Source organism: Coregonus lavaretus, assembly GCF_964263955.1.
Source record: "Coregonus lavaretus genome assembly, chromosome: 28".
Classification (NCBI taxonomy): domain Eukaryota; kingdom Metazoa; phylum Chordata; class Actinopteri; order Salmoniformes; family Salmonidae; genus Coregonus; species Coregonus lavaretus.
In genome coordinates, this window is record NC_140015.1 from 10,228,612 (window position 1) to 10,248,146 (window position 19,535).

Consider the following 19,535-nt stretch of genomic DNA (forward strand, 5'->3'; position numbering starts at 1 on the left):
TGTGTCCAGTACTTATTTGAGCTTTTCTCTGTGATCTTCCCTCAGACCTGAATGATCTGAATATCATCATTTTCACTGTGATCTTCCCTCAGACCTAAACGAGGCCATCCCAGAGACAGAGCTGCTGGACAACAGCATACAGAAGGGGCGTGCCCAGCTTTCCGTCAAAGCCAGGAGGCACCGCCCATCTCGCTCTCGCTTCCGAGACAGCGTCAGTTCCACAGAGGGAGATGACAGTCTGGAGAGGAAGGTGAGTGACAGGCGTGAGAGCCAATCAATCGATGACATGGACTCTCGAAGGGACAGGCACACCCACAGGACACATTCCTTTGTAGTCTGATGATGACCTTGTAGCATGTGATAACAAAACACAAGGGCCTTGTCTTGTTTTGTTTTGGTAATACAGTATAGAGAGACATCTTTGTATAGACAGCACCAAGGGAGATTTCAGGTATTTATTGTGTATTTTATGTGGTCACTATACCATAATACTGCACACATGTACAGTGAGGGAAAAAAGTATTTGATCCCCTGCTGATTTTGTACGTTTGCCCACTGACAAAGAAAAGATCAGTCTATAATTTTAATGGTAGGTTTATTTGAACAGTGAGAGACAGAATAACAACAAAAAAATCCAGAAAAACACATGTCAAAAATGTTATAAATTGATTTGCATTTTAATGAGGGAAATAAGTATTTGACCCCCTCTCAATCAGAAAGATTTCTGGCTCCCAGGTGTCTTTTATACAGGTAATGAGCTGAGATTAGGAGCACATTCTTAAAGGGAGTGCTCCTAATCTCAGCTTGTTACCTGTATAAAAGACACCTGTCCACAGAAGCAATCAATCAATCAGATTCCAAACTCTCCACCATGGCCAAGACCAAAGAGCTCTCCAAGGATGTCAGGGACAAGATTGTAGACCTACACAAGGCTGGAATGGGCTACAAAACCATCGCCAAGCAGCTTGGTGAGAAGGTGACAACAGTTGGTGCAATTATTCGCAAATGGAAGAAACACAAAAGTACTGTCAATCTCCCTCGGCCTGGGGCTCCATGCAAGATCTCACCTCGTGGAGTTGCAATGATCATGAGAACGGTGAGGAATCAGCCCAGAACTACACGGGAGGATCTTGTCAATGATCTCAAGGCAGCTGGGACCATAGTCACCAAGAAAACAATTGGTAACACACTACGCTGTGAAGGACTGAAATCCTGCAGCGCCCGCAAGGTCCCCCTGCTCAAGAAGCACATATACAGGCCCGTCTGAAGTTTGCCAATGAACATCTGAATGATTCAGAGGAGAACTGGGTGAAAGTGTTGTGGTCAGATGAGACCAAAATCGAGCTCTTTGGCATCAACTCAACTCGCCGTGTTTGGAGGAGAAGGAATGCTGCCTATGATCCGAAGAACACCATCCCCACCGTCAAACATGGAGGTGGAAACATTATGCTTTGGGGGTGTTTTTCTGCTAAGGGGACAGGACAAGTTCACCGCATCAAAGGGACGATGGCCATGTACCGTCAAATCTTGGGTGAGAACCTCCTTCCCTCAGCCAGGGCATTGAAAATGGGTCGTGGATGGGTATTCCAGCATGACAATGACCCAAAACACACGGCCAAGGCAACAAAGGAGTGGCTCAAGAAGATGCACATTAAGGTCCTGGAGTGGCCTAGCCAGTCTCCAGACCTTAATCCCATAGAAAATCTGTGGAGGGAGCTGAAGGGTCGAGTTGCCAAACGTCAGCCTCGAAACCTTAATGACAGAGGAGAAGATCTGCAAAGAGGAGTGGAACAAAATCCCTCCTGAGATGTGTGCAAACCTGGTGGCCAACTACAAGAAACGTCTGAGCTCTGTGATTGCCAACAAGGGTTTTGGCACCAAGTACTAAGTCATGTTTTGCAGAGGGGTCAAATACTTATTTCCCTCATTAAAATGCAAATCAATTTATAACATTTTTGACATGCGTTTTTCTGGATTTCTTTGTTGTTCTTCTGTCTCTCACTGTTCAAATAAACCTACCATTAAAATTATAGACTGATCATGTCTTTGTCAGTGGGCAAACGTACAAAATCAGAAGGGGATCAAATACTTTTTTCCCTCACTGTAGCTAAGTAACATAGCAACTATAGCTCAATAACTAACAGCACTGTACATGCCTATACTCTTGCATAGATCCTGATTGGTTAAAAACAAAACTTGACTCAATCAGGCATTGAATCAGTGGTGATGTTTCACTGCTTCATTTGACAATCAGATTTTATGGTTGACTTCTTTATATTCAAACCCATTTAGTTGTAGATGGTAAAAGACCATGCAACCATCCATATGAAATCAGTTTCTTAGTCATAGAACTCATTTCAGATTATATGGAGATTATCAGAAGGGAGAATGTCTCAATGGCCTCTTACCTAGGCTATTTTGGAGGGCGTTGGAGAGTGTCCCGCTCTCTTCATATCTGTTGTTTGGTCGTTTTTGAGTATTTTCTCTCACTAGAGTTAGGGTCAATTCAAATTGCATTCCAGCCTATTCAGGCATTTCATTGGACTGGCACACAATTTGAAAAGTACCATACTACAGTTATGAGCATTTTCCCATTCAAATTTCATGTCCAATTATTGCTTACTATACAGGAGGTGGAATGGAATTGACCCAAACTCATATGTCCCTAACTGTGTTCATGAGTGGGTGTGTGCATGTGTGCGTGTATATACAGTACCAGTCAAAAGTTTTAGAACACCTACTCATTCCAGGGATTTTCTTTATTTTTACTATTTTCTGCATTATAGAATAATAGTGAAAACATCAAAACTATGTAATAACAGATATGGAATCATGTAGTCACCAAAAAAGTGTTAAACAAATCAAAATATATTTATATCTGAGATTCTTCAAAGTAGCCACCCTTTGCCTTGATGACAGCTTTGCACGCTCTTGGCATCTCTCAACCAGCTTCATGAGGTAGTCACCTGGAATGCATTTCAATTAACAGGTGTGCCTTGTTAAAAGTTAATTTGTGGAATTTCTTTCCTTCTTAATGCGTTTGAGCCAATCAGTTGTGTTGTGACAAGGTAGGGTTGGTATACAGAAGATAGCCCTATTTGGTAAAAGACCGAGTTAATATTATGGCAAGAACGGCTCAAATAAGCAAAGAGAAACGACAGTCCATCATTATTTTAAGACATGAAGGTCAGTCAATCAGGAAAATGTCAAGAACTTTGAAAGTTTCTTCAAGTGCAGTTGCAAAAACCATCAAGCGCTATGATGAAACTGGCTCTCATGAGGACCGTCACAGGAATGGAAGACCCAGAGTTACCTCTGCTGCAGAGGATAAGTTCGTTAGAGTTACCAGCAGCAGAAATTGCAGCCCAAATAAATGCTTCACAGAATTCAAGTAACAGACACATCTCAACATCAACTGTTCAGAGGAGACTGCGTGAATCAGGCCTTCATGGTTGAATTGCTGCAAAGAAACCACTACTAAAGGACACCAATAAGAAGAAGAGACTTTGCTTGGGCCAAGAAACACGAGCAATGGACATTAGACCAGTGGAAATCTGTCCTGTCTGTCCAAATTTGAGATTTTTGGTTCCAACCGCCGTGTCTTTGTGAGACGCAGAGTAGGTGAACGGATGATCTTTGCATGTGTGGTTCCCACCGTGAAGCATTGAGGAGGAGGTGTGATGATGTGGTGGTGCTTTGCTGGTGACACTGTCAGTGATTTATTTAGAATTCAAGGCACACTTATCCAGCATGGCTACCACAGCATTCAGCAGCAATACGCCATCCTGGTTTGCTCTTAGTGGGACTATCATTTGTTTTTCAACAGGACAATGACCCAAAACACATCTCCAGGCTGTGTAAGGGCTATTTGACCAAGAAGGAGAGTGATGGAGTGCTGCATTTCATAGTTTTGATGTCTTAGCTATTATTATACAATGTAGAAAATAGTAAAAATAAAGAAAAACCCTTGAATGAGTAGGTGTCCAAACTTTTGACTGGTACTGTATGTGTGTCTGTCTGTCTGTCTCTGTGTGTCTCTCTCTGTGTGTGTGTGTGTGTGTGTGTGTGTGTGTGTGTTGGGTGGGTGGGTGCTTATTGTTTGTCTCAGTCACTTCACGTATAAACATGTTGTGGTGTTTCTGAATATTTGTGCCATAGTGTCTGGACAGCCCTCTGCACTCCGTTCGTTCCCCCCTCCACGCCACCCTGCGAGGAGGCTCCTCCCCTTCGCCTGATTCGCTCCTCTCCTCGTCCTCCCCTTGTCCCACCTTACGGAGCCCCGTCTTCTCCTTCGACACCTCCTCCTTACGGCGCTCCCCGGAGGAGGGCGGGACCGGGTCGCCAGCCCCTCGAGGGCGGTACCGCCAGCTGACCAATGCCACGTCTCAGGAGGCCCTGGTGACCACACCCAACAGCTCTCCCTCCAAGTCGTGTCCCAGTTCGGACTGCTCGCCTGTTTACATTCGACGGGCACGACACCCAGACAGTGAGGGTAAGAGTGGCAGCCATCTGCATGGCAAGAAAATCATCATCTGTTTGTAGCCTAATTATTACAATCCAAATCCCCACACTAAGAATGAAGTGCCCTGTGATATAACTATGGTATATTAAGCCTGAAGAGGCACAGCACACACACACAAGCAGCAATTAAGTGCATTATTGGCTAAGCCATAAATGTATTGTTACACAACCACCATTACTGCCATACCATAAAGGCCACACCAAAATGTTGGTAATGGTGGGTTAATGTATAAAATAATGCATTGTTTAATCAATAATGTACTAATATAAATGTTTTATTGTTTCTCAGTGTTAGTTTCAGATGACAGTCGAGACACCAGTCCGGCCGACCCCGGCAACAACAGCCTTATCTTCGACAAGAAGACCAAGAGGAGGTTCTTGGACCTGGGGTAAGTGCACAATATTCAGACATTTACACTGTTTACATTGTAAACACATTGTAAATTGGTCAGTTTCAAAACTGGTGCTTTCTGTTGATTTTAACCCACAGTTTTTTTGCTCTTCTGAAGGGTCACATTGAGACGCTCCTATGTGAGAGTCAGAAAAGACAAGTCAAACAGACTGTCAATGGGAAGCCGGTGAGTCCATGGGAAGCCATTTTGGCTCTGTCCCTCTGTTTCAATAAAGTAGGCACTATTTTGGCTCTATTAGACCTAGTTAGCATATGAGAGGCACCATTTTGGCTCGTTCAGTTAGCATATTGAATATCTCTCTTTCTCTGCACAGGGAGCCATCTGAGAGCCCGTCCAGGTCCTCTGGCTCGTTCGTGCCTTTCTCCTGGTTCACTGACAGCGCCAGGGGCTCCGTGTCGTCCGGGGCAACCCCGCCCTGCTCCCCCAAACTGGTCTCACAGGACTGCAGCCCCCGCAAGTCCAACTCCCAGGTAACTCACATCCACAATAACATCCAGATATCATATTTAGGTCAGACTGCACTATTGTGTTACTACTACCATTGTCCACTTTGTGTTTTTATCATTATCAGAGGCCTCATGTATTTATGTTAGCATTAGCATATAGGCTAGTCTTTATTTCATGTCTGTCATTGAGATTTCTGCCACATCTGACAACTTCACGAAAACGAGCTTCAAAGGGGCAGATAGCTGTTATGGTTATGGTTGTTATGGTTCTAGATGACCAGATAGCTAGCAACAATGACAATAAATTGTCAAGTGGTGAATCGTAAGTGGCTCGTTTCATTTACATTTACATTTACGTCATTTAGCAGACGCTCTTATCCAGAGCGACTTACAAATTGGTGCATTCACCCTATAGCCAGTGGGATAACCACTTTACAATGTTTTTTTTGTTTTTTTGGGGGGGGGGTGGGGGGGGGGGGGGTGGGGGGGGTAGAAGGATTACTTTATCCTATCCCAGGTATTCCTTAAAGAGGTGGGGTTTCAAATGTCTCCGGAAGGTGGTGAGTGACTCCGCTGTCCTGGCGTCGTGAGGGAGCTTGTTCCACCAATGGGGTGCCAGAGCAGCGAACAGTTTTGACTGGGCTGAGCGGGAACTATGCTTCCGCAGAGGAAGGGGAGCCAGCAGGCCAGAGGTGGATGAACGCAATGCCCTCGTTTGGGTGTAGGGACTGATCAGAGCCTGAAGATACGGAGGTGCCGTTCCCCTCACAGCTCCATAGGCAAGCACCATGGTCTTGTAACAGATGCGAGCTTCAACTGGAAGCCAGTGGAGTGTGCGGAGGAGCGGGGTGACGTGAGAGAACTTGGGAAGGTTGAACACCAGATGTGCTGCGGCATTCTGGATGAGTTGTAGGGGTTTAATGGCACAGGCAGGGAGCCCAGCCAACAGGGAGTTGCAGTAATCCAGACGGGAGATGACAAGTGCCTGGATTAGGACCTGTGCCGCTTCCTGTGTAAGGCAGGGTCGTACTCTCTGAATGTTGTAGAGCATGAACCTGCAGGATCGGGTCACCGCCTTGATGTTAGCGGAGAACGACAGGGTGTTGTCCAGGGTCACGCCAAGGCTCTTCGCACTCTGGGAGGAGGACACAACGGAGTTGTCAACCGTGATGGCGAGATCATGGAACGGGCAGTCCTTCCCCGGGAGGAAGAGCAGCTCCGTCTTGCCAAGGTTCAGCTTGAGGTGGTGATCCGTCATCCATACTGATATGTCTGCCAGACATGCAGAGATGTGATTCGCCACCTGGTTATCAGAAGGGGGAAAAGAGAAGATTAGTTGTGTATCGTCAGCGTAGCAATGATAGGAGAGGCCATGTGAGGATATGACAGAGCCAAGTGACTTGGTGTATAGCGAGTATAGGAGAGGGCCTAGAACTGAGCCCTGGGCGACACCAGTGGTGAGGGCACGTGGTGCGGAGACAGTTTCTCGCCACGCCACTTGGTAGGAGCGACCGGTCAGGTAGGACGCAATCCAAGAGTGAGCCGCGCCGGAGATGCCCAGCTCGGAGAGGGTGGAGAGGAGGATCTGATGGTTCACAGTATCAAAGGCAGCAGACAGGTCTAGAAGGACAAGAGCAGAGGAGAGAGAGTTAGCTTTAGCAGTGCGGAGAGCCTCCGTGACACAGAGAAGAGCAGTCTCAGTTGAATGACCAGTCTTGAAACCTGACTGGTTTGGATCAAGAAGGTCATTCTGAGAGAGATAGCAAGAGAGTTGGCTAAAGACGGCACGCTCAATAGTTTTGGAAAGAAAAGAAAGAAGGGATACTGGTCTGTAGTTGTTGACATCAGAGGGATCGAGTGTTGGTTTTTTGAGAAGGGGTGCAACTCTCGCTCTCTTGAAGACGGAAGGGACATAGCCAGCGGTCAAGGATGAGTTGATCAGCGAGGTGAGGTAGGGGAGAAGGTCACCGGAGATGGTCTGGAGAAGAGAGGAGGGGATGGGGTCAAGCGGGCAGGTTGTTGGGCGGCCTGCAGTCACAAGTCGCGAGATTTTATCTGGAGAGAGAGGGGAGAAAGAAGTCAAAGCATAGGGTAGGGCAGTGTGAGCAGGACCAGCAGTGTCATTAGACTTAACAAACGAGGATCGGATGTCGTCAACCTTCTTTTCAAAGTGGTTGACGAAGTCATCCACAGAGAGGGAGGAGGGCGGGGGGGGGGGGGGGGGGGTCAGCAGGGAGGAGAATGTGGCAAAGAGCTTCCTAGGGTTAGAGGCAGATGCTTGGAATTTAGAGTGGTAGAAAGTGGCCTTAGCAGCAGAAACAGATGAAGAAAATGTAGAGAGGAGGGAGTGAAAAGATTCCAGGTCCGCAGGGAGTCTAGTTTTCTTCCATTTCCGCTCAGCTGCCCGGAGCTCTGTTCTGTGAGCTCGCAATGAGTCATCAAGCCATGGAGCTGGAGGGGAGGACCGAGCCGGCCAGGAGGATAGGGGACACAGAGAGTCAAAGGATGCAGAAAGGGAGGAGAGGAGGGTTGAGGAGGCAGAATCAGGAGATTGGAGGGAGAAGGATTGAGCAGAAGGAAGAGATGATAGGATGGAAGAGGATAGAGTAGTGGGAGAGAGAGAGCGAAGGTTGCGGCGGCGCATTATCATATGTGTAGGGGCAGAGTGAGTAGTGTTGGAGGAGAGCGAGAGAGAAAAGGATACAAAGTAGTGGTCGGAGACATGGAGGGGAGTTGCAGTGAGATTAGTAGAAGAGCAGCATCTAGTAAAGATGAGGTCAAGCGTATAGCCTGCCTTGTGAGTATGGGGGGACGGTGAGAGGGTGAGGTCAAAAGAGGAGAGGAGTGGAAAGAAGGCGGCAGAGAGAAATGAGTCAAATGTAGACGTAGGGAGGTTGAAATCCCCCAAAACTGAGAGGGGTGAGCCATCCTCAGGAAAGGAACTTATCAAGGCGTCAAGCTCATTGATGAACTCTCCAAGGGAACCTGGAGGGCGATAGATGACAAGGATATTAAGCTTAAATGGGCTAGTGACTGTGACAGCATGGAATTCAAATGAGGAGATAGACAGATGGGTTAGGGGGAAAATTGAGAATGTCCACTTGGGAGAGATGAGGATTCCTGTGCCACCACCCCTCTGACCAGATGCTCTCGGGGTATACGAGAACACATGGTCAGACGAGGAGAGAGCAGTAGGAGTAGCAGTGTTTTCAGTGGTAATCCATTTTTCCGTCAGCGCCAGGAAGTCGAGGGACTGGAGGGTAGCATAGGCTGGGATGAAGTCAGCCTTGTTGGCAGCAGAACGGCAGTTCCAGAGGCTGCCTGAGACCTGGAACTCCAGGTGTGTGGTGCGTGCAGGGACCACCAGGTTAGAGAGGCAGCAGCCACGCGGTGTGAGGCGTTTGTGTAGCCTGTGCGGAGAGGAGAGAACAGGGATAGGCAGAGGCATAGTTGACAGGCTGTAGCAAATGGCTACAATAATGCAGAGGAGATCGGAATGAAATGAACTAAACATCGTTTAAACTTGTTCTTGATACCATGTATTGTTTTGAGGTGTTTTTTGACTGTCACGTCTATGCTAATATGGATAAAATGGCTAGATACAGTTGAAGTCGGAAGTTTACATACACCTTAGCCAAATACATTTAAACTCAGTTTTTCACAATTCCTGACATTTAATCCTAGTAAAAATTCCCTGTCTTAGGTCAGTTAGGATCACCACTTTATTTTAAGAATGTGAAATGTCAGAATAATAGTAGCGAGAATGATTTATATCAGCTCTTATTTCTTTCATCACATTCCCAGTGGGTCAGAAGTTTACATACACTCAATTAGTATTTGGAGCATTGCCTTTAAATTGTTTAACTTGGGTCAAACGTTTTGGGTAGCCTTCCACAAGCTTCCCACAATAAGTTGGGTGAATTTTGGCCCATTCCTCCTGACAGAGTGTCACGGTTTCGGCCGAGGCTGCTCCTCCTCCTTGTTCGGTCAGGCTTCGGCGGTCGTCGTCCCCGGAGTACTAGCTGCCACCGTTGTATGTTATCGATGTTTGTTTGGTTTTGTCTTAGTTGTACACCTGTTTCCGTTTAGTGTTAATTATGTGTCCTATAAGTTCTCGTTTTGTTAGTCGTGTGTTGTGTGTAATTGTCCGTCTGTCAGCAGGTGCTGTATTGTTTTGCTCCATTGTTTTGGAGAGTTTCGCACTTGTGTGTGCACTTATTTTGTATTTCGGTGTTTACGCACGGTGTGCGTAATCGCTCGCCTCCGGGCTCTTTTGAGGCCCGTTTGTATTTTCTTGGTCGTCTACTAAAGTGTGTTGGACGAAGCTTCTGTGTCCTGCGCCTGATTCCTGCACCACATCCACATTCAGCTATTCTTGACAGAATTACACACCAACGATGGAATCGCAGTGGCTTCAAAACCATTTAGTGAGGGTAAATTTGTAAAAACATGCATGATGAAGGCAGCGGAGATTGTGTGCCCTGAAAAGCGGCCGGCTTTTGCAAATATCAGCCTGACAAGAAACACAGTTGCAGACAGGATTTCCGATCTTTCAGTGGATTTGGACAGCCAGTTGAAGCAAAAAGTAAAGTCATTTATTGCGTTTTCGGTTGCAATTGATGAAAGCACGGACATTACAGATGTTGCACAACTGCCCATTTTCATCCGCGGAGTTGATGACACATTGACCGTCACCGAGGAGTTCGTGGAGTTGGTGCCGATGACAGATACAACGACAGCAGCTGATATTTTTACCGCACTCGTCGGCGCGCTGGACAGGGTCGGAGTGGACTGGTCCCGCGCTGTCAGCCTGGCTACAGATGGTGCGCCCTCAATGATCGGGAAAAAAGCAGGCATTGTGACAAAGTTCAGAGAGAAAGTGCAATCTGCAAATGGAGGACGTGATTTTTTGACTTTTCACTGTAATTTGCACCAGGAGGCTTTGTGTTGCAAGTCATTAAAGATGGATAACGTCATGAAGGTGGTCATCCAAACTGTTAATTTCATCCGATCCAGAAGCCTGAATCACTGTCAGTTTGACAGCCTTCTCAGAGAGAAAGACCACATATATGGCCTGCCATACCACACTGAGGTAAGATGGTTAAGCCGAGGTGCTGTGCTGAGGCGTTTCTTTGATTTACGAGAAGAAATTGAACAGTTCATGGAAGAAAAGGGCAAACCAGTGTTAGAATTTCATTCCGCAGAATGGATGCAGGACCTTGCATTTATGGTGGATTTTACAGAGCACCTGAATAACTTGAACAAACAGCTGCAAGGGCGCAACAAAGTTGTCACACAGTATTATGACAGCATAAGTTCTTTCAAGTTGAAGCTGTCATTGTGGGAGACGCAACTTGCCGGTGGTGATGCAGCTCACTTCCCCTGTCTGAAAAATGTGTGCGCGACCCAACATGTGGCAGACATGAAGCGGTTCAAAGATAAAATAACGGGACTGTTACGGGAGTTTGAGCAACGCTTTCAGATTTATGTTTATATGTTTTTATGTTGATGTGCTATTGTTTTTAATTGTTTTTATTTTATTTGTATATTTAACCTATTCTTGACTCTGTGGTTCTTGCACTTGTTTGGGGAACAGGATTTCATTATTTTTATCTACATTTCTGCCTGAGAAATGACACCCTGATATAGTTCTGTGATCTGTGATATACTTCTGTGAATCACTGAGGCATTGTGTGTTCTTTGTCCTCAGAACTTTCAAATAACTTGAGGTGTTTTATGATTAATAGTGATGTTGTGCTTTTGGACACTGTCCTCAGGCTCCAGCTTTATGTTTATATGTTTTTATGTTGATGTGCTATTGTTTTTAATTGTTTTTATTTTATTTGTATATTTAACCTATTCTTGACTCTGTGGTTCTTGCACTTGTTTGGGGAACAGGATTTCATTCTTTTTATCTACATTTCTGCCTGAGAAATGACACCCTGATATAGTTCTGTGATCTGTGAAACAGTTCTGTTAATCACTGAGGCATTGTGTGTTTGTGTGTTCTTTTTCTTTAGAATTTTCAAATAAACTTGACGTGTTTTATGATTAATAGTGATGTTGTGCTTGTACTATTTTGGACACACTGTCCTCAGGCTCCAGCTTTATGTTGTATGTTGATCGTATTAAAACAAAGAAAACAATCTGAAGTTGTTGTTTTTAAGTTATATATACCATGATTCGGTCCGGCCCACTTGGGAATAGATTTTCCTCCATGTGGCCCCTGAGCTAAAATGAGTTTGACACCCCTGCTGTACATGCACTAGATAGCCGCCCGTTGGGATCGGGGTTGATTAGGGAGGTCACAGCGCCACTTAGGATGAGTACGCAGGGGGGTCATGAGGAAACTATTCAGTTATATCTGATCGACTCTCCTGCATATCCAGTGGTGCTGGGGCTTCCCTGGTTGATTACCCATAACCCCTCTTTTTCGTGGCAACAGAGGGCTCTTAAGGAGTGGTCTGCCCAGTGTGTGGGGCGATATCTGGGTGTTTCCGTGGGGGCGACCTCGGTGGAGAGTCCGAACCAAGTGCCCGCAATGCACATTCCCCCCGAGTATGAGGAGGTAGCACTCGTGTTTAGCAAGGCGAGGGCGACGCGATTGCCACCTCATAGACAGGGGGATTGTGCGATAGACCTCCAGGCAGGAGCAGCGCTTCCGCGGAGCCATGTGTATCCTCTGTCTCAAGAGGAGAAGGGGGCTATGGAGACATACATAGCCGAGTCTCTGAGACAAGGATACATACGGCCCTCCATTTCCCCTGCGTCCTCGAGCTTCTTTTTTTGTGAAGAAAAAGGATGGAGGATTGCGCCCGTGTATTGATTACCGTAGTCTCAATCAAATCACTGTGAAGTACAGTTATCCACTCCCTCTGATTGCGACTATGACGGAATCATTACACGGAGCGCGTTTCTTCACAAAACTGGATCTCAGGAGCGCCTACAACTTGGTGCGCATTAGGGAGGATGATGAATGGAAGACAGCATTTAGTACCACCTCGGGTCATTACGAGTATCTCGTCATGCCATACGGGTTGATGAATGCTCCTTCAGTCTTCCAATCCTTTGTGGATGAGATCTTCCGGGACATGCAGGTGTAAGGTGTGGTCGTGTACATTGACGACATTCTAGTGTACTCGTCTACCCGAGCCAAGCATGTAGCGCTGGTGCGCCGAGTGTTGAGGAGGCTGCTGGAGCATGACCTGTATGTCAAGGCAGAGAAATGTCTGTTTTTCCAGGAGTCTATCTCCTTTTTGGGTTATCAGTTGTCCGTGTCAGGGGTGAAGATGGAGGTTGACCGTGTGTCAGCCGTGCGTAATTGGCAAACCCTAACCACGGTTAAAGAGGTGCAACAGTTCTTGGGTTTTGCGAATTACTACCGGAGGTTTATCCGGGGTTTTGGACAGGTGGCAGCTCCCATAACGTCTCTTCTGAAGGGGGGTCCGGTGTGCTTGCAGTGGTCAGCTGAGGCGGACAGGGCGTTTGGGAGACTGAAGGGCCTGTTTACTTCGGTTCCGGTGCTGGCGCATCCGGATCCCGCTTTGCCATTTCAGGTAGAGGTGGACGCGTCTGAGGCCGGTATAGGGGCCGTGCTATCGCAACGGTCCGGCACGCCACCTAAACTCCGCCCCTGTGCTTTTTACTCCAAGAAGCTCAGCCCGGCGGAGCGAAATTATGACGTAGGGGACAGGGAGCTGTTAGCCGTGGTACAGGCCCTAAAGGTGTGGAGGCATTGGCTTGAGGGGGCTCAACACCCTTTCCTCATTTTGACTGACCACCGTAACCTGGAGTACATCCGGGCAGCTAGGAGACTGAACCCTCGCCAGGCTCGGTGGAACATGTTTCTAGCCCGGTTCGTATTTAAAATCACGTACATCCCTGGGTCCCAGAACGGTAAGGCAGACGCCCTGTCCCGGCGGTATGACACAGAGGAGAGGTCCGTTGAGCCCACTCCCATACTACCGGAGTCTTGTCTGGTGGCACCGGTAGTGTGGGAGGTCGATGCTGAAATCGAGCGGGCGTTGCGTACCGACCCTAGCCCTCCACAGTGTCCTGTGGGTCGGACGTACGTTCCGCTCGAGGTTCGGGATCGACTTATATATTGGGCTCACACGTCACCCTCCTCTGGACATCCAGGTATTGGCCGGACAGTGCACTGCCTTAGCGCTAAGTACTGGTGGCCAACGTTAGCCAGGGATGTGAGGGTTTATGTCTCCTCCTGCTCGGTTTATGTCTCCTCCTGTGAGGGTTTATGTCTCCTCCTGTTACAACCCCTGCCCGTTCCACAACGACCCTGGTCTCACCTCTCGGTGGATTTTGTTACAGACCTTCCCCCCTCTCAGGGGAATACCACCATACTGGTCGTTGTGGATTGGTTCTCTAAGGCCTGTCGTCTCCTCCCAATGCCGGGTCTTCCTACTGCCCTACAGACCGCTGAGGCACTATTTACCCACGTCTTCCGGCATTACGGGGTACCCTAGGATATAGTGTCTGATCGAGGTCCCCAGTTCACCTCCCGAGTCTGGAGATCGTTCATGGAGCGCTTGGGGGTCTCGGTGAGCCTTACCTCGGGGTACAACCCGGAGAGCAATGGGCAGGTAGAACGAGTGAACCAGGATGTGGATAGGTTTCTGAGGTCGTATTGCCAGGGCTGGCCGGAAGAGTGGGCGAGGTATATTCCCTGGGCAGAGATGGCACAGAACTCTCTCCACAACTCCTCCACCAACCTAACCCCTTTCCAATGTGTGTTAGGGTACCAGCCGGTTCTGGCACCATGGCATCAGAGCCAGATCGAGGCCCCTGTGGTGGATGAGTGGGTGCGGCGCTCGGAGGAGACGTGGAACGCTGCACACATCCATCTGCAGCGGGCCATCTGTCAACAAAAGGCGAGCGCCGATCTCCACCGCAGTGAGGGGCCGGTGTACGCACCTGGAGATCGAGTCTGGCTCTCGACCAGAAACCTACCTCTCCACCTGCCCTGCCGGAAGCTGGGTCGGCGGTTTGTGGTGCCTTTTAAAGTCCTGAGGAGATTGAACGAGGTGTGTTACAGGTTACAACTGCCTATTGATTATCATGTTAACCCCTCGTTCCATGTGTCTCTTCTCAGGCCGGTGGTAGCTGGTCCACTCCAGGACTGTGAGATAGGAGAGACTCCTCCGCCCCCATTGGACATCGAGGGGGCTCCGGCGTACACAGTTCGGTCCATCTTGGATTCGAGACGTCGGATGGGGGGTCTCCAATATCTCGTGGAGTGGGAGGGGTACGGCCCGGAGGAACGGTGCTGGGTGCCGAGGAGGGACATCTTGGACACGTCTCTCCTGACTGAGTTCCACCGTGGTCATTCCACGCGCCCTGCTCCGCGTCCTCCTGGTCGTCCCCGAGGCCGGGGTCGGCGCACGGCTCAAGGGGGGGGGGGGGGGGGGGGGGTACTGTTTCGGCCGAGGCTGCTCCTCCTCCTTGTTCGGGCAGGCTTTGGCGGTCGTCCCCCCCGGAGTACTAGCTGCCACCGTTGTATGTTATCGATGTTTGTTTGGTTTTGTCTTAGTTGTACACCTGTTTCCGTTTAGTGTTAATTATGTGTCCTATAAGTTCTCGTTGTGTATAATTGTCCGTCTGTCAGCAGGTGCTGTATTGTTTTGCTCCATTGTTTTGGAGAGTTTCGCACTTGTGTGTGCACTTATTTGTATTTCGGTGTTTACGCACGGTGTGCGTAATCGCTCGCCTCCGGGCTCTTTTGAGGCCTGTTTGTATTTTCTTGGTCGTCTACTAAAGTGTGTTGGACGAAGCTTCTGTGTCCTGCGCCTGATTCCTGCACCACATCCACATTCAGCTATTCTTGACACAGAACTGGTGTAACTGAGTCAGGTTTGTAGGCCTCCTTGCTCGCACACGCTTTTTCAGTTCTGCCCACACATTTTCTATAGGATTTAAGTCAGGGCTTTGTGATGCCTTGACTTTGTTGTCCTTAAGCCATTTTGCCACAACTTTGGAAGTATGCTTGGGGTTATTGTCCATTTGGAAGACCCATTTGCGACCAAGCTTTAACTTCCTGACTGATGTCTTGAGATGTTGCTTCAATATATCCACATAATTTTCCTTCCTCATGATGCCATCTATTTTGTGAAGTGCACCAGTCCCTCCTGCAGCAAAGCACCCCCACAGCATGATGCCGTGTTCTTCGGCTTGCAAACCGCCCCCTTTTCCCTCCAAACATAACAATGGTCATTATGGCCAAACAGTTCTATTTTTGTTTCATCAGACCAGAAGATATTTCTCCAAAAAGTACGATCTTTGTCCCCATGTGCAGTTGCAAACCGTAGTCTGGCTTTTTTATGGTGGTTTTGGAGCAGTGGCTTCTTCCTTGCTGAGCTGCCTTTCAGGTTATGTCGATATAGGACTCGTTTTACTGTGGATATAGATACTTTTGTACCTGTTTCCTCCAGCATCTTCACAAGGTCCTTTGCTGTTGTTCTGGGATTTATTTGCACTTTTTGCACCAAAGTACGTTAATCTCTAGGAGACAGAACGTGTCTCCTTCCTGAGCGGTATGATGGCTGCGTGGTCCCATGGTGTACCTCCAATTGACTCAAATAATGTCAATTAGCCTATCAGAAGCTTCTAAAGCCATGACATCATTTTCTGCAATTTTCCAAGCTTTTTAGAGGCACAGTCAACTTAATGTATGTTAACTTCTGACCCACTGGAATTGTGATACAGTGATTTATAAGTGAAATAATCTGTCTGTAAACAATTGTTGGAAAAATGACTTGTGTCATGCACAAAGTAGATGTCCTAACCGACTTGCCAAAACTATAGTTTGTTAACAATAAATGTGTGGAGTCGTTGAAAAACAAGTTTAAATGACTCCAACCTAAGTGTATGTAAAATTCCGACTTCAACTGTAGCTAGCTAACCAACAACTGTAACGATGTATTTGAGAAATAAATGCTCATTGTGCAACTGTATTTATGTTTTCAATTAACATTGGAGCCGAAATATAGTTTACGTTGTCAACAATATAGGCCAACCCCTGTTTTGCCCCGTAGTTGCGCACGCCTCGGTTTTGTTGCTAAACAACCAACCCGTCTATACATTCCACAGTTTAAATTACAGAGAAAAGGATGCTGCTGTTATCATTGGAGATATGCCAAATGCTTTTTACAAATCTGTTCAAATGAATTGTCAAGAAGGAGAAAACCTTCTCCCACTGGGTCTGAGCTTCAAATGCAAAAACAGTCAACAGATGAGAGAAGCAGACACCAGAGATATAACACTGCTACAAACAGTCTTGTGGAGCTGTGGCTAGCATCGTCAAGTTTGTCATCCTTCATAAGCTTCTATCCCTATCTCTTCTTCTCCCTCCATCTCTCTCCCACCCACCCACCCTCTCTCTCCATCCATCCATCTCTCTCTCTCTCTTCCCCCCCCCCACACACACACACACACATATACACACACACACACACACACACACATATATATATATATATATATATATATATATATATATATATATATATATATAATTGGAGAAGGCCATAGTGTGACTCAGCTCCTGTGGAGAGTCTGAGGGGATTGAAACCCAATTAGGAAACAGGGTGAGTTTTCCTCTGAGTCCAAGAGGGTGCTGCTATTCGACATTTATCGACAAGCCTGGCTACATTTACACAGAGGGGAAATCGATGGCCCTTTGTGCGCCACAATGTCACATACTCGTGTCAAATTGAACCTGTTTCAGAAAAGCTATCGACAGATGACTTCGGGAGTTAAAACAAGAACATGGCGTCGATGCAAGAGACTCTTCAGTTGATAGATCCGATTGACCACGTTGAGGGATTTTGGTGCTGTTGTCTTCCTCTTACATGGTTTGGTACATGTGCATCTATTGGATGGGAAAAAATAGCTTAATATATAGAATAAAGAGGCTGAGGTACAGGGTTATAGGAAGACGATAGACTTATAGTGTTTGTCTGTTCAATACCCAGGAAGGCAGACATATGCCTCAAACTGGCGTTGCTCCAGCTAATTAAAGCCTCTGCCAATGGCCCAAGTATTTCTAAGGGAAATAGATTATATTTCAGAAGCTTGTGGGCCAATGACCGTTTAGCTAAGAGACACAGAAAGGACTGGTGGGAAATATACAGGCGTCCAATCACACCATTGATGTAACAAAACAAGGTGTGTGTTCCGTATATCAGTGTTTTTATTTCCCTGTCAAACGTATAGTTAAGAGCATGCCTGGCTCTTTCAGCTTTATAGTTTCTGCTTATGTGCACAAATTGCTTTATAAATCAAAGGTTGTACTAAGTTGTTGTCAGCACAACAAATATGGTATCTCACATATTGAAGTATATCTCTGCTATAAATGATGACATTCTTTCTGCTAATATGTTCATGTGTAGCCTGTCCTTGCCATAAAACCATATAACCATTAAGTACACCCACAGGACACCTAACAATACATATATTTCTTGTTGGATGGCTCTCTTTGCACACATTTGCAGTCGTAGGCAGAAATCCCATGATGCAATCGATGCTGTTGATTTACTCACCTTGGAGACTTGACCGCTGCGATGCTTTTAGCTAACCACAACCTCAATGTCAAGACAACTAGATTACCGTTGAACAAAAGTAGGAAAGCAACATAGCAGAGCATATTTCCATTCAACGCATGGGCCCGTCCCAAATAGCACCTTTATATCCCATAAAGTGCAATACTTTTGACTACGAGTCAAAAGTAGTGAACTTTATAGGGACTAGAGTGAAATTTTGAACAGAGCTCCATGGGCTTTAATAGAGAGGAGGAGCTATGCAAAGTATCCAAGATGCACTTAGTCATCAGCATGGAGGCCGGGACCCTTCGCTCTGCATAGCAATTAAAGCTGCAGCTTCCCATTGAAAGCAGAGAGGGCCATTAAAACCCTTTCCACCACTGTGTGTCTGTCCAGCTGGGATAATAGCTCTAGGATGTGTCCCAAATGGCACCCTATTCCCTACATAGTGCACTACTTTTGAACAGAGCCCTATGGGCCCTGGTCAAAAGTCAGTGGTATAAAGTACTTAAGTAAAAATACTTTAAAGTACTACTTAAGTAGTTTTTGGGGTATCTGTACCGACTCACTAAACACAAATGCATGGTTTGAAAATGATGTCTGAGTGTTGGAGTGTGCCCCTGGCTAACCGTAAATAAATAAAAAACAAGACAATTGTGCCGTATGGTTTGCTTAATATAACATTACATTACATTTTAGTCATTTAGCAGACGCTCTTATCCAGAGCGACTTACAGTTAGTGCATACATTACTTTTTATTTTTTATTATATATATATATATTATTTTGTTTGTTTGTTTGTTTTATAAGGAATTTGAAATGATTTCTACTTTTACTTTTGATACTTAAGTATATTTTAGCAAGTATGACAATTGGGTACTTTTTCCACCACCGTCAAAAGTAGTGCACTAAATAGGGAACAGAGTGCCATTTGGGATGTAACCCTAATAAGCCTAGTGTCTGGAGAGGAGGCAGATACCCATGACTTTGCCTTCCTCCTCTGCACTGGAGATTTGGGCCTCTGTACTGTGGCTCTCAAGGGAACTGTCATGCGCTGTTATAGGGCTGTGTGTCTATGTGATTTTTGTGTGTGTGTGTGCATATGTGTTTGCAGGCGCATCATTTGAGAGGGCAATTAATCCAAAATATGATGTTTCTGTATTCTTTTTAAGTGTTACTGCTGTGACCAAACCTTTCATATTTCGAAGCTTCAACTGTTTGAAAGTAAGGTTTACTAACGGTGCATTAATATCCTACTAATGTCAGATGCAATTGATCTTGAACTGGACAAATCAATCGATCCAGTACGGATTGACCACAGTGGTCACACTCACTGAAAATATCACACATCTCTATGCACTTGTACTTAATGCCAAAGTGTCAAAGAATACTGGAAACAATCCAGAGAAAACAATAGTCATTTATCATGGATGGATAATTTCTCTCTCTCTCTCTCTCTCTCTCTCTCTCTCTCTCTCTCTCTCTCTCTCTCTCTCTCTCTCTCTCTCTCTCTCTCTCTCTCTCTCTCTCTCTCTCTCTCTCTCTCTCTCTCTCTCTCTCTCTCTCTCTCTCTCTCTCTCTCTCTCTCTCTCTCTCTCTCTC

At 46.5% G+C, this 19,535-nt stretch overlaps 1 protein-coding gene across 1 annotated transcript in view; it reads left to right on the plus strand.

Annotated features, from left to right (window-relative positions):
* The window catches only part of LOC311104230 (sterile alpha motif domain-containing protein 14-like), a gene marked incomplete at both ends in the record, with an annotated part of 35,506 nt that overhangs the window by 9,458 nt on the left and 6,513 nt on the right, over positions 1 to 19,535 (plus strand). Inside the window, 5 exons of the mRNA XM_084145971.1 lie at positions 93 to 250; positions 4,159 to 4,492; positions 4,811 to 4,910; positions 5,031 to 5,099; positions 5,248 to 5,404. Coding sequence (XP_084002097.1) covers positions 93 to 250; positions 4,159 to 4,492; positions 4,811 to 4,910; positions 5,031 to 5,099; positions 5,248 to 5,404 — 818 coding nt within the window. The remainder of the gene's footprint in view (positions 1 to 92; positions 251 to 4,158; positions 4,493 to 4,810; positions 4,911 to 5,030; positions 5,100 to 5,247; positions 5,405 to 19,535) is intronic.